General features: G+C 40.1%; 1 protein-coding gene across 1 annotated transcript in view; it reads left to right on the forward strand.

The window, feature by feature from the left end:
• nAChRalpha6 (nicotinic acetylcholine receptor alpha6) overlaps nt 1-16554 on the forward strand; it is a 286941-nt gene that overhangs the window by 173662 nt on the left and 96725 nt on the right. The window contains 1 exon segment of the mRNA XM_018447235.1: nt 16119-16194. Within this exon segment, the coding sequence (XP_018302737.1) occupies nt 16119-16194 (76 nt within the window).

A 16554-nucleotide genomic window follows, 5' to 3' on the forward strand; every position in this document is an offset into this window, starting at 1 on the left:
ATTTCTTAACAGTCCATGAACCGCATTTATCACTTCCCACTGTCAATTACATTTAACGTTTCCTAGAGAAATAAATGATCGAAATGAAATGAAATGTTTTAATATTACATTTTGATAAAAAGATTGAGAAATAAAATTAATTCGTGTAATTATGTATGACACAAGAGATATAACTAAGGTATTAGTTTGCCCCGCACGTCGCTTTATTTTATATGTAAACGCGAGCTTACTTTTAAATGTAATTTTGTAACGTGGATTTCGAGTGCCGAGGATGAAATTTTGTTAAACTAGCTCTACTCGATTATGTTTGAATTGCGGATAACCCGTGACGACCATAGTTAATGGAACGATCTCAACACTCTCGTAGATTGTGTCGCAGATATTTCAACATGCGTTGTCAACGATAATTATATCCGCGGTGCTAGATAAATTGCTATTGCCTGCTTCTAAAGCGAGCAATTCGCTACACGTACAGTACGCAATGTACTTTTCCCAATCTGGTGTTACAAGATAATTATCCTCAACGGTCTTTCCTATAACGTTCTTCGCGCCGAAGAAAATTACACAGAGGATCTCGTCGGAGAGGGAAAGATATTCATCTTTGCTTCTTTGTCGTGACTTAATATATCGCCCGTAAGTTCTCTCATCAATTATCAAATTATCAATTATCAAACTTCTATGCAAAATCCTCATTTAATTCCGGGGCTGCATAAGTTCTCTAATATCTACTTAATCTCAAATTTGAATCTGGCGGTCTGCCAACGTGTGAATAATTTTAAGTTTTAGGTTCGTACAAGCTGTCGTAATTTTTGCACGTTCAACTATCAAATTCGCATTGATATGAAACGCCGATAAAATTTGACGGGATGCAAGCCGGCGCAATCTCTCGGTAATTCCGCTTCGCTCCATTACGTATAAGCGATACATTTTGACGCCGGCATCCTCGTATCATCAATGTGTGTAGAAGCCGCGTTTGTACAGCAGATATTAAGCATATACGGCCAGGCGTCGCGCCTAACTCGCGACGTCGAGTTTGTCGAGCTCGTTCCCACGGCGCGTAGTTTGCAAGCCGCATATAAACGCCAAATGTTAAATTCATTTTACTTACGACCCGGCCTCGACACTTCGCCACGTCCGTGACAGTTTTCAACCCCTCGAGACCCTCGCACAAAGAACTACTCACGATCAGAGAGTAGAGGCACGCTAGTTCATTCTGTCGCTCGAGATCACTCCTTGACGCATAGAATTAATGAAAATCAACGGAATTTGATATTTTATTGCTCGTAAATCTGCCTGATTTAAAAACAAGCTTCATTAGCTTGCAGTATAATGCATTTAATTTAATAATTTCAATTTAATATCTAATTTTTGAAATTAGTTTAATTTATTTAATGCCTTGTTTGATAACGATATATGAAACCACAATGTCTAGGTTTAGAAAAATCTTACTAGATATATTCAAGCGCGATGCATAATTTATTAACTTTTGATATTCTCATTTTAACAGTCACTTAGTGATATGATAGCAGAAAAATTATATGTATTATCATCCTTTCACATGATGTCTCATATAAGAAATGTTATATCTCTTGACATACGAAAAGACATCTACTACACATTTAACATGGACTGTCCGATACCTTCATTGCGACATATTTTACGATTTGCGAGCAAGAAAGAATCATAATTTATGATAACGATTTATCGACGCGTGACACTGGTGAATTATATGACGATTGGTAGTGCTGGATCATAAAGCAAACTGAAATATGACAAATCGTGATTTTCCATTTATCGCTAATGCACTGTATCGTAAAGCTCAACGAATGTTCGCTAACGGATGGATAACGCACTTATCACGGCAACAGAATGCGCCAAAATGAGGAGTATCACACATATACACGCATGCACACGTGTGTAAAATTTTTAACGAATCATCAGTAAAATTCATTGTTAGTACTATTACTGTAATTTAAAAGAGATATTTTTGTCGAAGCAAAATCAACCAAATCAAAACTAAATCAATCATCATACATACATGTACACATATATATTTTTTATTTATTTGAATATTGTTATTTAAACGACCAAATAAATACATTACCGTAAAGTATATTGAAATTTAAAGTAATGAAAATTGATACATAATTTTTACGCTCTTTTATGCTTATGTTGTATTTTGTGATAATTTCTCGATTCATCAACATTATTGATTTTAATTATTATATCAAAATCATTAAGCGCACGTGGCGGCTTTGTCGCACGCTTTGATGATAAATAAGGTGCATGCTTTAGCATTCTTATAAATTGCGCGTCGAACTATTTCCTCGCTGTCACTGCCGATAAATTTATAAACACTCCGTCATTCTTCTTTGTTCTCCTGGCTTTAATACGACCGACGTCGATAAGACTAAAAAACTGCCATTGCTTTTCAGACGGGGCTATCTCACGAGCAATAAATAATCCCCGTACTTCCGCAAAGCAGTCGTGGTTTCATCGATTTCCAGAGAGCAATACGTTTGGTCATTATTTGTCTAAATACGTGTGAAGTTCCTCGTGTCATTTCGCGTAACATCCATCTATCTCTTAATTACCGCACAGATAGAAATTTACCGTGGTACATATATGTTTCAGATATATTTCAGACATATTTCAGCAATTTAGATATTCACAAGTCAATTATTTGTCTTTATAATTCGTAATTCAACTAACTTGATAGAATAAAACAATAAATACATTTCAAAAGTTGTATTCACAAATCGATTTTTGTTTGTAAATTGCGCAATTTCCGTAAGAGTTTTTTTTACAATAAATATTACTCTTAGATACGTTTTAAACGTGGACGTTTTTACGTGCAATGATCATGTCGCGCACGTACTCTTTAAGAAACGATCGAACTTAATACAATTTTACATGTCCGTAGATAAAATCAGTTCTCCAATAAATTTCACGCTTAAATAATAAATAATCTCCACTTTCGTACCTCTAGACGGTAAAATGCTTGCGTATTAGTTCATCGAACTTTGTCACCGACCGAAAGGCAAACTCGATAATAATGGAATCTTAATGAAGGATCAATGTCTTTCGAATCACCGTTGATCGTACCGGACGGACCGGAGTATTATTAGCGGCTCTCATAAAACGTTCATGGGACGGGAACGATTTTCCGATCGATGCTTGCCTTTAATAACGAGGACGTCGGGCGAGATGACGATGCATATCTATTCGCCGCCGAAATCGATCACTCGGCTGAAGTATTAATATTGTACAGTTCTTTAAATTTTTCAAACTGTTTCGAACAAAAGCGTACTTTTTCGTAGACAACGCCGCCGCTTTGCGCCCAAAGCATTTTATTAAATTCACCCGCAGATAAAGTCCAACGGGGACTTCTTTTAAATTACATTCACCATTAAGTTCAGTTCATTTCAAATTCACGCTCATTTTAGCTTCACAATGGCTTCGTGCTCTGTAATAGCATCGCCGTAATCATTTGTCATCATTTACACTTGCATACACAAGTTGCCTATTCGCTGTTCGCGCAGATCTACTGTTTTATTAAATCGGATTTAGATAATATCGCTTTGTTACTTCAAAAATGACACGATTAAAAAAATGGGGTTTTCCAGAAAAGGAGAAGAATTATTCTCCAACTTGACAAAAAATTATTGACCAGTCAAATAATATCGGCAAAAAGAATTTATTCTTAATATGGTCAAATATCATTTTTGTCATTTTCGTTTCATAATCCTCAAAAAATTACTCTATTTGAATTTGATGATTTTTTTTAAACCATCCTTTTTATGACGATTTTTTAAGTGAGATTAAGTTAATTCATTTTTTATGATTGATAAGATATTTAACTCCTTCATGGTAATAACTCGAAAATCACGTTTTTTGTGTGTCACTTTTGAAATAAAGGAACGATATACATATATTTTCCTATCTCGACGACGACGGGGATTGTCCGATTGTACTCGTAAAAACGGATCAAATATAAACGAAGAATCATGTTGTCGACTCGACGCCCGCGCATAAAAATTTAGTTTTGCTCCGATAAACAAATTTATTTATTCAACTCCCAGTAACAACTCAACGCGTAGTTAATGGACGGGCGTGGTCTCTATGCTGCAGAGACGTGGCAACGTTTTACGAGGCGAGCATAAACATTTACTGTTTCCGACGGATATTCGTTGGTGGGCGTTTTATTTGTGACAATAAAATTTTGATTTTTCACACGATGTCTGTCTGCATTTCGCAACAAGGCCACACGATGTTAAATCGACTTTTCATCGACACATTAATTTGATCCATTTTCCTCTTTTTTTCAAATATTTTATTCTAATTGCGCACTGAATCAATCGTGAATCTTCCTTCGGAGTGCTGGGACTTGTTTGATGAACACAATCGAAATAACTAAGATTTTGCAACCACGTCACGAGCGCAATCTGAGCACACTAATTGGCTATAGCTATGTTGAATTTTATATAATGGTGTCGACATATACATTTAACCTTCCTACGTAGAGGAAGGCGCTATGATGGGCTGATGTCGCTTGCCGGTGTTACTTTGCTTTCACGGGCTTTTTCTTCGAGTATCAAACGAGAGCTTTCGCTATTATATATACATATATACATACATAGGTATATACGACGAGGAGTGCGGAAGTGAAATAATGAAAAGGGGGAAAGAAACGTCAAAAAAGAATGGAGAAATAGAGAAAACAACGGAAAAGACAACGTGGTGATTTCGGGATTGATATAAGCATATACACATATTACCCTCCGCATTTCCCCGAGAAGAAAAAGAATACAGACATAGAGAGGTGTTAGGATAATCGCGAAATACACAACCTACTCAAACTATACTTATACATGCTTCACACACATACATCGACCAGTCAAAGCAGGGTACCACGTGATTATGTCTGAGCTGGGAAACAATTTTGCATGGAGCACATTCCACGCCATTCTACTATCGACTCCACACCGATTATCCTTCGCCATTATTCCTTTTTCGAATAATCGTCCTCTCGATTCTTTCTAATTCCTTTTCGACTTCCTGACTTCCAAGTTGAGTTTCCTTTCCGTCCTTTTACTTTTTTTTATTTTTATTTTTACGAATAATTAAAGACGCATGCTTGTATGTAAAATGCTTCATATCTATTCAATATCTCTAACGATCTTTCTATTTCCCACCTTTTACCGCTTCGACAGTTTCTCGTGCATGTAACGGTGATCTCTTTGCTGCGCATGACGTGCATATCTTGTCACGACGATAACTCGTAGCTAGAGGAAGGTGAGCCTGTTGTGCACTTCGCGTTATGTATTCCGCTGCTTCGGAATTAGTTCGAATCGAAGCTGGATAGTATTCAAGTATTCAGTAGTTTGTTGACAAGCGTTATTGAGGAATGTTGCGAATATATCGAGAGATAATAGAACTCTTTCGAGCGTTTAATTTAGATTTTTTTTAAGCGTTGAACTATTAAAGAGAAGACATTTTACTTACCGTTTGTTACGTATATCGAGATATCCATTTTCTTACAAGCTATATTAAATTCTTACAAGCTGATTTTTCACGTAGAAGTATTGCTTCTTATATCTTTTTTACTGCGAGGATAGAGATCAATGTCCGATCATATATCGACCTGTGTCACTAACTCGACAAAACGGTAATATCAATCTCTCAAATTATCAATATAATATGCAATCGAATAATGGGTGAAATCTGCTATTATTGACCGAAGCCACACCTTCCACTGTAAGAAAACGTTCATTGATTCAACGCTTAATCAAATAATCGGTGACGCGACAGATTGCCTGATATAATTTTTACAGCCAGCAAGTACGAGTACGTATCTAAAAGCATTTTAATCACAGTTCGTTTAATTCCGTGATATTACAAATTACCAATGTAAAATGACGCCAATTATCAAAATCTATAATATAACGCGAAGGCTGCCCGATGAAAGAATTACGTCGATCGGGAAAAACGATCAAAGGAGAAGAAATTAATGCCCCTCTTACTCGTGTCGATGGCGGATTACGAAAGTGCTCGCGCGTAATCCGTGACTACGCACCACTTTACGTAATCGTGCTAGTAGCAGTAGCAGCAGCAGCCAAGGATCACTTTCCTCTCGAGTCGATTTATCCGAGGCGAGAGAGAGAGAGAGAGAGAGAGAGAGAGAGAGAGAGAGAGAGAGAGAGAGAGAGAGAGGAAGAAAAGAGAGAGAGAAAGAGAGAGAAAGACAGACACCTCGCTCGCGTTTATTCGACGGGATAACTGACAACGACGTTCCCGTTCCATGTAATTTTCCGGTCGCTTCGTCATCGCCGACGCTTCCGGCCATTTCGTTTATGAACAATTTGCGAGGACTCCTCCCGGTCCTTTCCTGCCTCTCTCTCTTTCTCTCTGTCTCTCCCTGCTCTCCTTCTTCCTCTTCCTCTCTAATTTTTTCTTTCTCTCTCTACAATCCAGCTTTTCTTCATCCTCCGGACTTTTTATTTCTCATCTTGCCCGAGCAATTTCTCCTTATCGGTTCACCGGTGCAAACATACGCGTTTTGGCTCTACCGCCCAAAAATCAAATCATTTACAATCTGCCGATCCACTAGTGAATCCAAACTGAACTTCCTATTTTCCGTGAAGTCGATAGCTGAGTGACGTCTCCGTGCCAGCGACAGGCGAGTCCCCATTCTTGAGATTCTCCGTCCTGGTCGCACGCGTACTTCGATCCGACACCCACGAAAGCTAATTCTCGATCGATCCTCGTGCCAACCACCCCTGAAACGCTTCGATCCGTTGACCTTTTTCCTAATTGGCAATTCACAGTAACGTACATGTGTTGCCAATAATTTTCGTTCGACTACCTGACAACATGTGGCCAATATAGCAGGATGCAATAGTATGTCATCAATATAGTCCTATAAATAATCACCCGCAAATTGTTTCATAATTACAGATTATGCGACAAGTGTTACCAGCATTTAATCGATAAAATTTCTAAAAGCTTTTTCAAACATCTATAATAAAGTATAAAGCTATGGGCATGTATTTAAAATACTTTTATTTAAAACATAGTATTTGCAATACAAGTGTATTTTGTATTTTCTATTTCAGCGAAGCATATGAAAGTATTACATATTTTATATTTAGAATCGAAAGATTGAAAGTTTTTTGTATTTTGAAAGTCAAATAATAAAATTGATTATCAATCTTTGAAACGCAAAATACAAAATACAAAATATTTTCATGTTTTCCGCTAAAATACAAAATACTAATTGTCTTACAAATATCGTTTTTCAAATAAAAGTATATTTGAAATAATATACTTTTATTATGCCTGCAGTCCTGCTAAAGTATCCAATTTGACGTCGGATTCTCCGAGAAATTATTAGCAAAAAAAATGTGACTTGTGAGTAAGCTCTGCTATCTTAGACGAACGTGTTTCCTCGCAGTTTACAACGTTATAAAGTATTGTTGATAAGCTAGTCGTAAATTTCCGCGACAGATATGGAAGATAGAATAAGAATCGTGAGCCAACGTTAGACTATCATCGACGTTAAGCGCACTATTATCTATAGGTCATCGTAAACTGAGTTTATCCTTAGTCTGTTCCACGGCAAATGGACAATACAAATCAATGAACCGCTGAATGTGCGGATCAAGATATGCTGCGTACACGCGATCATATACACATACACGTACATCTAGAGAGAATTACGGAGGGAAAGGGACGAATACAGTAGAATTAATTGAATATTGGATTCAAGTTCACACCTGCGAATAATACATCCGATCAGCCGGTAATCGGCCAAACTTCAATCACTCGATAGATAGTCAACACGAATTACAATCTGCTGGTAATACTTTTCACATCGCGATCTTAACAACAAAAATTACGAGTCTGCTTCGAGTTTAGTTTACAGGACACTTGATAGCTAACTTTTTGCTACGCGAAAAAGGATTAATTATATTATTAACACATAGTTGAAATAGTGAATTTTATTGAAAGAAAAATGTCTCACATACGAGAAAAGTTTTTTTTTAAAAAACTATATCTGTCTTTATTTTGTTTCACATAAAGATAATACGCATAACACCTACTATAACAACATTATCATTACATAATATGACAACTTAGAGGAACACGGATCGAATCGATCGTTGATCGGAAAAATTAAAGACTGCTGTAATAGGAAAAAAACTATAACGGAGAATCCAAAGGATGAGTACTCGCTGAACAAAGCTTAGGCTAAGTTCGCATTCGCTTCGTGCATATCAGCGTGCCCTCATCTTACCGAGAGATTCTTGTCGTTATCGTTAAATGAGACGATCATTCAAAAAGATCGATCTCTTCGACACAGCAAATTAATTATTCTAATGACAAACGTTTCCCTTACCAAACACGTTCTTGGTGTCCTGCAAGTGGAAATATCAAATAAATCGCCTAAGATCTCTAATCTTACTTGTCGATATTATTTATTATGCAGAACGTATGCTAATTATGTGTTCATTACGTCGACCAGGATAAGCTGGCGTAAAAGAGCCCTGAACTGAATACACGAATATTCACAGCGCAATATCATTTTCGTAGTGCACATTATGTACATATCGGAAGAGCGATATCGTAGTTGCCGCAATAATTTTGCATTAATTTGACTTGCGCGTAAATAACATGCAGATTGGCGAACCTTCATTAATTATGCGAAGACCGATAAATTGAATTCATACGTAAGGCGATTGTGCGTGCAACGTTAAATCGTAAAATTAAAACCATAACTTCCGCTAGGTCTGACGTTTTATGAGGAAAAGAAAGGGGGAATAGTATCTATCATTCGATTATTAAGAGTCAACCGGGTTTACACGCGCCTCGCAAATTACGAACTCGCGCGTGTCTAATCTTCACTAAGCGCACAACACGTCAATAAATATTCGCGCGTATGTTGATCGATGGCTTGCGGTTTCTGCTACACGTACACGTAGGCACGGTGGTTGTATCACACGACGGTTTCTTGTTGCCAAGCGACACAAGGCGCACGTTTCTCATGCCACTTGCATTCGCGAATGATAGACTGCGAACAATCTCGCAGATTTTCATTCGTCGCCGCTCCCTCTCGTATCACCCACATTCACTCCGCGTGAAATACGCTTCAACAAACGATCTTTCCACGGCAATTTAGCCGCTCGTCGTTCATCCCAGTTCTCATTCTCGTTCATTCCGAAAATTCAAAGGACAAAGAAAATTTCAGATGCGAACCTATTCAAAGATCAAGATGGGGAGAATGCAAATAGGCATGTGCACTCAAAGCTATTCGCCGCAGGTAGGAAAATCGTCGCAAAGTCTCGCTTAAAGCGAGAGATTCCAAGTGTCATCTTCTCTATATGCACCATAGAGAAGTTATTCCTAATTGGATAATATCCCGATAGAAATCGCGGAAGTTTGCCACGAGACCAGTGCGTTCTCCGTGTGATGATGATAATGATAATCTTCTCGTTCGCGCACAGGCATAATTGAACTTACAGCCGAGAAAACGCCTGAGTAAGAAAAGTAATCGCCCGACAAAACAAAGCGGTGCGAAAAATTGCGATACGAGGGCATAAGGTCGAAAAATTCCATTCCGCGTATATCACCTGGCGCGGCGGGTGTCATTTTTAACATTTCTAATCGAGTTGTGACGCGCAGTTTTGTGGGGTAGGACGACAATAAAATTTTTCTCCGCCTGGACGAGACTAGACGTTGGGAAATAAACGAGGTACTCGATACCTGCCTTTCACCTGTTGCACGTGTGTTCCTGCCGCGCCGTGGTGTGCAACGACACTTCTCCCTGAAGCAGATGCTCGATTCCTTTTTCCCCCGCACTACGGTCTCGGGTTTCCCGCGAGTACTCCTTCGTCGCGTATTCCTACGATCGTCGGTGCGTCAGTATCGCATCCTCGGGAACGGCCGCCTCCCACGACTGTCGCTTCTCCGATTCTCCGCTATCGAAATTTATTCCTCGTCGAGACAAGACGGACGGTCGCATTCGGCCCATTTGACTGCAGCGAAATACGTTTCTCTCGATCGCCTCGAATTGAAATCCCGGGGTTAGTAAATCAACGGGATGCGAGTTGCGGACATTTATTTTGAGCAGCTGGTATTAATCGGCACCACGAGCATTTTCGATTTGTCTATCCATTGATAGAGAGTGACGCCAAGAATCGATAGTTTATATTTTTAATTTGCGTTAAACAATAATTTTACATGCGGGATTCTACTTTATTGTGAGAGGTATAATACATATATATTAAATAAGTATCGGTGTTTATGTTAAGCATACAACGTAAATACGCTGTATAATGAAATTTATTTGATTTGAAGGTAATAAGATAAATTATAATGACGATCTCGAAATAAAAAGATAAAATTACAATTCATTTTGTGTCTGAACTTCCACTTGCAGTGACAACGAAAGGTACATAGTTCACATAAAACAACGATAACGACGAAATTTCGTAAAATCAATGACAGTACTTATCACCAAGAGATAATAAATCTTGATTTAAAGGCGAGACGAGACTAATCATATGCGACTCATAGGCGCGAAGCGAACGCGTTTGTTCGGATGCGCTCTTACTTGCGTGCCCCTCGGCGCACTCGATCACGAATTACAGACCAAGCTGTAATAGAACGTCTTCTACGTGAAACGTGCGGTGCGTGCGAGCTGGGGCACTCATGTAAGACCACGTGCCGAAAAAAAAGAAAAGAAAAATAGAGATGTACCGACCTCTCTCGATGAATACGTTAAGCTGCGTTCTTCTTATTAGCCCTTAAGTGTTACTCGACGAGAAGTTGGACATCCCAGTTTCTCGAGGAAATCGCTCGCACACGACTCGCTCGTGCTGTCTCGGCTCAAGTGGCATCGGCGTCTCGTTTCGGCGACAATCGATTAATCGTAGAATCGCGAAATCACAGGGTCGCGCGCTCGTTATCCACAAATCGATTGGCACGCGAGCGCAGGACTGACGATAAGGCACGCCCTCGCGATCGCCGAGAACCCGTCGAAAGAACCAAGGCAACAAGACACGCGTCGAGGCGGGCGATTTCTTCCCTCCACATTTGCGTGTCGGACGAGAATTGTAGTAGATCGTAAAGAATCGTAAACCCCCAACTCCCCACGCCCATAAAGGTACATCGCAATGTCGGGCGGTGCCATTACCGCCGCCCTTCTTTCGCAGTGCAACATACGGCGCAGTGGCAGCGATGGAATTTCTTTTTTCCTTCCTCTTCTGCTCTTTTATTTTAACTTGATTTTGCAATTTCGCGCGTGAAAAAAAAGTGCGCCCAACCAACCGATGAACGCGCGTGACCTTTGTAACTTTATGACGCGTCGCGCGCTATTTTATACGAACGAAATATTTCATGGATGTCATCTCTCGTGTTGCACTTTGAAAAAAAGTCGAGATAACGCGTAAAGTATTGGTAGAGGTCACGATTTACGAATTTTATGTCGTGGAAATAACGTTTCATCTTCGTCCTTCTACGGGATCGAAAATGTTGGCGTGAAATGAGAAAAGAGGCTTTTGTTGCATATTTTAACGGAGCCGCGTATATCGATCACGCTCTACGAGGAATCAAACGATGCGATGGGCCGTATGTTGGTTGGCCCTTACCTCGTTCAATATCACGCAGGAACGACTCTCTCGACTGCGGAAAGCACAAACTGCGTACGCACGTGCGCGTGCATATATGCGCGCGCCCGTGGAATACGATATCGCGAATTCGGTATTTACGAGCGGAACGATCGGCCGAGATTCGGTGATCAATACCGAGCTCGTTTGCATGTTTCTCGTGCGAGTTCACTTCGGTCCTCCTCGGTGAATTCAAAATGTTGAAAAACATTCGGAAGTCTCGCTCGTTAAATTGTGGCTTCGTCGAGGAAGTCGAGCTTTATCGACCGGAACAATTCAATTGCATGCAACGAGAGTCCTTTTCCTTCTCTTTTTTTTTTCGTCACGAGGAATCGCCGCACTTCTCTCATCAATGGCGCAACTGCGATTTTTCAGAAGCTTCGAATGGATTCCGGAAACGCATTTGTAGGGCTCGTTAAAGGCCGGACGGGGATCAATTAAAATGCGGCTATTAAACACTCAATCCAATCGGGCTGAAATTCTCGACAATACCGAGGACACCCGATACACGTTTTCGCACGCACGCACGCGTTTCGCGAAATTTACGATCGCTGTAATCCATCGTGACCCGATAGGTGCCGAAACGCGTAACTCGTTTTCGACCTCTCGATTACGCGCCGCTGCATCGCCGTCACCGTCGCTGCAGGTTGCACTGCCCCCAAATGCGAAATGCAGTCCGAGCGCATTTCTACTACTCTGCCGCATATAAACGTTGTCTCTCCTTGCCTCCCCCCCCTGCCCTCGACTCATATCGATTGCTCTCCCTCCCCCCATATGACATATAAATTATATATCTGTATTTATGCCAAACTTGAAGACTTTTGTCGTCTATATATGTCGTACACCCGTACTTTGTTCGATCCATTTCGCCCTCCGTCACTCAACGAATCAACATCAACTGTTATTGATTGATATGACTGTACAGCGTGTGTGTCGCATGTCATGTGTGTGTATATATATGTACAGAAATTAATGGCCGTTTCGTGTCGTGGCGCGGCGTAGCTTGCATGCTTTCTTGACGGCGCGTAGGTGATGTTCTACCGCTAACACGCAGATTCCCACTCCCGTCCTCCCATGTCACGTGTTCGTGTGTACGTGTTCGCGCATCAGTAAACTACAAAACAGGGATTGAAACCGGAGTAATTTTGGCGAGTTCGGATTACGGTGCCGCCCGATTGCGAAAATGAATTTCCAAATACATATTCCGCGGCCATTCGCGCGAGTAAAATGCGCTCTTCATGTCCGAAGCATCGAGAATTGAACTCGCCATACAATTACTGCTCGTAGTTTCGATTCCTGATCACAGAGGAAACATACGCGTGTATGTTTGTACGTGTATACATGTATAAACGCCTGAACGTGAGTTCGTGTAAACTCGTGAATGTAAACTCGTTAATAAAGCCTCCATAGCAAATAAAGTCACATTCACATCCCAATGAACTCACAATAATCATGTATAAATTATGATGTTACCGTGAGATTATTAAAAGGTCACAGCGGCATCATATTATTATATCTTGATGTCACAGAAGTGTCAAGTGAGGGGTAACTTTTATCACTGTTGCATAATGATGCCGTAGCGATATCACAACTGTGACAAAACGGCCATTCATTCGTCACTATGACTTTGTTGTGATATTACTGTGACTCTTTTTGCTATAGGGGAGAGCATGATTAATTGTGCTCACTGTTTGAATCGGCTTTAAACGTTATAGTCGCGATTGTACGTCGCGAGACACGAGCGTGACTGTGCTTCGACCGTGACGATCCTTCCTCTGCATCAAGTCCACTGCCGTCATACTTTTTCGATATATGGTCTCATTTCGTAAAATCACATCTTCAGAAATGCGCGAGTAACTCTTGAAAGCTCTCCAAGCTGATGGTCGATAACGCGACCGTGTAGCGTCTCCGATATTTCGGAGAGTTTCGCAAATAAAAAGAAAGATTTCTCGGAGAAAGAGAGAGAGAGAGAGAGAGAGAGAAATCGAGTCTGTAACCTCCATACATCTCTAAAGATACCGGAGCGTTCATTTAATTATCGTTTACGTTGCAATTGAAATGACGTCAAACGTCATTTCTAACTGATTACTAATTAATGTTTGCATGCATGCTTTCATTTGCAATGTGAATTGAAACCGATATAATTTAGATGGGTTCGTATTTCGGTATTACGTATTTATACGGGGATACTCACCGTGCAACGATTATTCAAATTGATGGAAGCGCGATCGTAAGATACATTTGTCCCCGTATGCGGAAAATCGAACTGGCTCACAATTATACCGGTTACGATTCTAGATTTTACAGGTGGGATCTGCGGTCGATAGCGAAAAGCGGCTCATTCTCGAATGTAATCACCCGAGAGGCTATGATTATTAGACGAGGCACTCGAATGCACACACAAGAAGCCGACCCTCCGGGGCCGCTTCTTAACGTCATCGGCTTGATTAAGCCTGTCGGATAAGAGGCGTTATATATGAAGATTGAATTTAATTAGTTAAAGGACTGCGGCGCCGCTCCACAGCCAGTACATTTACATCTTGAGACGTCCATTCGCGATGCATCACGTTGGTGTAGTAAACCACATGTAGCCGCTTCGTGAATAAGGGTTGAACTGGGCTATGAAGGCAAAATATACGTGTCGCAATGAATTATGAGGGGCTAACTTTATGAGCTCGGTGTATCCGTCGTAATTTTCGCTACGAATTTCATGATACAAGCATTTGCCGTATAACTGGCAGTTCGGCGCTTGCTCGTCGGAATTATTCCGGGAATTATTACGGGAGATAATCGAGGTAAGAATCAATTTGGACGAGAAAGAGGAAAGACGATGGCGAGAGAATGAACGAATCGATTTGATTGGACAAGTCGATGACCGAATAGGAAATCTTCTCGAGAAAATAAATGCGACGTAATCGACGGTGACGATCGAACTGCAAATGTGATTGCTACATCCCAAGAGAACCTTCTTACAATTTTCTCAGTACGAACGGATCTTTGCATATATTCAGAAAAAAAAATGTGCCGCTTCTCTCTTGAAAATATACAGTGCATTGAGGACTATTTGAAGTCTTATCAAATTCGTTTTACTTTCATTGTGCCCAGGAATATTGGAAAATAACGTCTTTACGAATAATAATATCGCTCGTTCAAGAAATAACGTTTGCCGGTATCGCGAAGAACGAAAAGGAACGAAAAGGCATTTGCAAGACTTGTATATGAAAATATCGAAGTACTTACGAGTTTGCATAAAATTATCCCATTCGGTTTATGATTCACGTAGATCTTTCTGCAATAACGCGCTTCTGTAGATGATTAAATATTGAATCGCCCACGGCAATTCTATCCATCGGAAAAGGGTTCTTTCGAAGCCTTCGATGGCCCATGGGAACCAGCCAAACCATATCCTATTTGGCTCTAGATCAAAGTGCAACAGATACCCGGGGAGCGACACGGGACTTAAAAAAAACTGGAAAATCCTTTCAAGATATCCCCGACATCGTCACTTTATTTCCCGTCCTCCAATCCTCCTCGTGTAGATAAGGGAAGAGATGAAAGCGACAAGAATCTTTTGTTCAAGATTTCATTTTAATTACTTTAATATGATTGTACAGCACGATATCCGCGTAGAAAAGTAGCAGACTGTAAAATCTTTTGATCAGCTCTTATCAGACATCAAAATATCTGTGCGGAGTAATATTGAGTGCTATATCTACATGAATCAAATTGTTCTTAAAGCTAATATTTATCGTACGAAAATATATGATACGATAAAAATAGAGACTATTAACTTTATTTTTTGCAAATCTCTTAGATTAACATCTCTTTATTAAACTTATTGGATAGAGAACTTATCGAATGATCGCAAAAATGTTTTAAATTTTCGAAAATTTTGTATCATGAGATATATAATACCCTAAAGCTCCTCGAAAGTTAAAGTCAATCAATTTCCGTTCATCCAACTTTTGCAGAAGTGGTACATATATAAGTATGTTACCTTATTAAACATTTACAACAGCACACGATACAAGTTTCGCGTAAAGCGGCCATGTGATTGCTACGCATTCGCGACGAAGCCAAGGAAGTTGCGAACACTTCATCAGAAACAAGAACTTCTTGACCACGTGAAAAGCAATTTTCAGCAACGATAAAGAGCCAGTTTTCCGCCTGTCGGCCGCACGAACGCGCTTTTCCAGGCGCGCACGGTGCGCTGCTTCACGAGAGAGAAATCACCGTCTCTTCTTCGCACCGTCCCACGGCCGAGTGGATTCTCCCGTTGCACGCCTTATCATGTAACGTCGGTTTGCGAATGCATCATTTCGTAAAGTAGATGTAGATGTAGATGCAAGCGGAATTCATAGTTGCATGCGTACGTTCGGCTTCGAGTTACCTAACGGAATGTCCCTATCATGTAGATACGTGCCCGTCTTAATCAAACTTTGACCTTGGTAGCTCGATCTGGTACTCAACTCACAGGAGGGTGGTGACTTATCCGATTTCATCATGAACGGGGAATGGTACCTCATCGGTGAGTTTCATTGAGCAAGTTTACCTGTCAGGCCAATCAGACTTTGCCTCTGTATTGGCGCGTATTTGTGTCTGTATTTGTGTGCGTAAAAAGGAACGTGTCTATAGAAGGTGAATAAAATCTCGAATCGACTCGATGCGCGTCAATGAATGGATTTTACAGTGATAATACGGAAGTATAAAACGCTGATTCAGATATAAAGTATTTTTATGCATATAAAGGATAAATAAAGATTTTTAAGAATTTTATTTGATTAATATTATTTAGAACAGATATGTATTAGCAACGCTTAAGATATCAATGATTGTTTATGACACTTTGTCTCTCATTAAAAATTGCTGATTGGAATGAAGTTCTAAA

Source organism: Mycetomoellerius zeteki, unplaced genomic scaffold (genome assembly GCF_001594055.1).
Source record: "Mycetomoellerius zeteki isolate Tzet28-1 unplaced genomic scaffold, Tzet1.0 scaffold20, whole genome shotgun sequence".
Lineage (NCBI taxonomy): Eukaryota > Metazoa > Arthropoda > Insecta > Hymenoptera > Formicidae > Mycetomoellerius > Mycetomoellerius zeteki.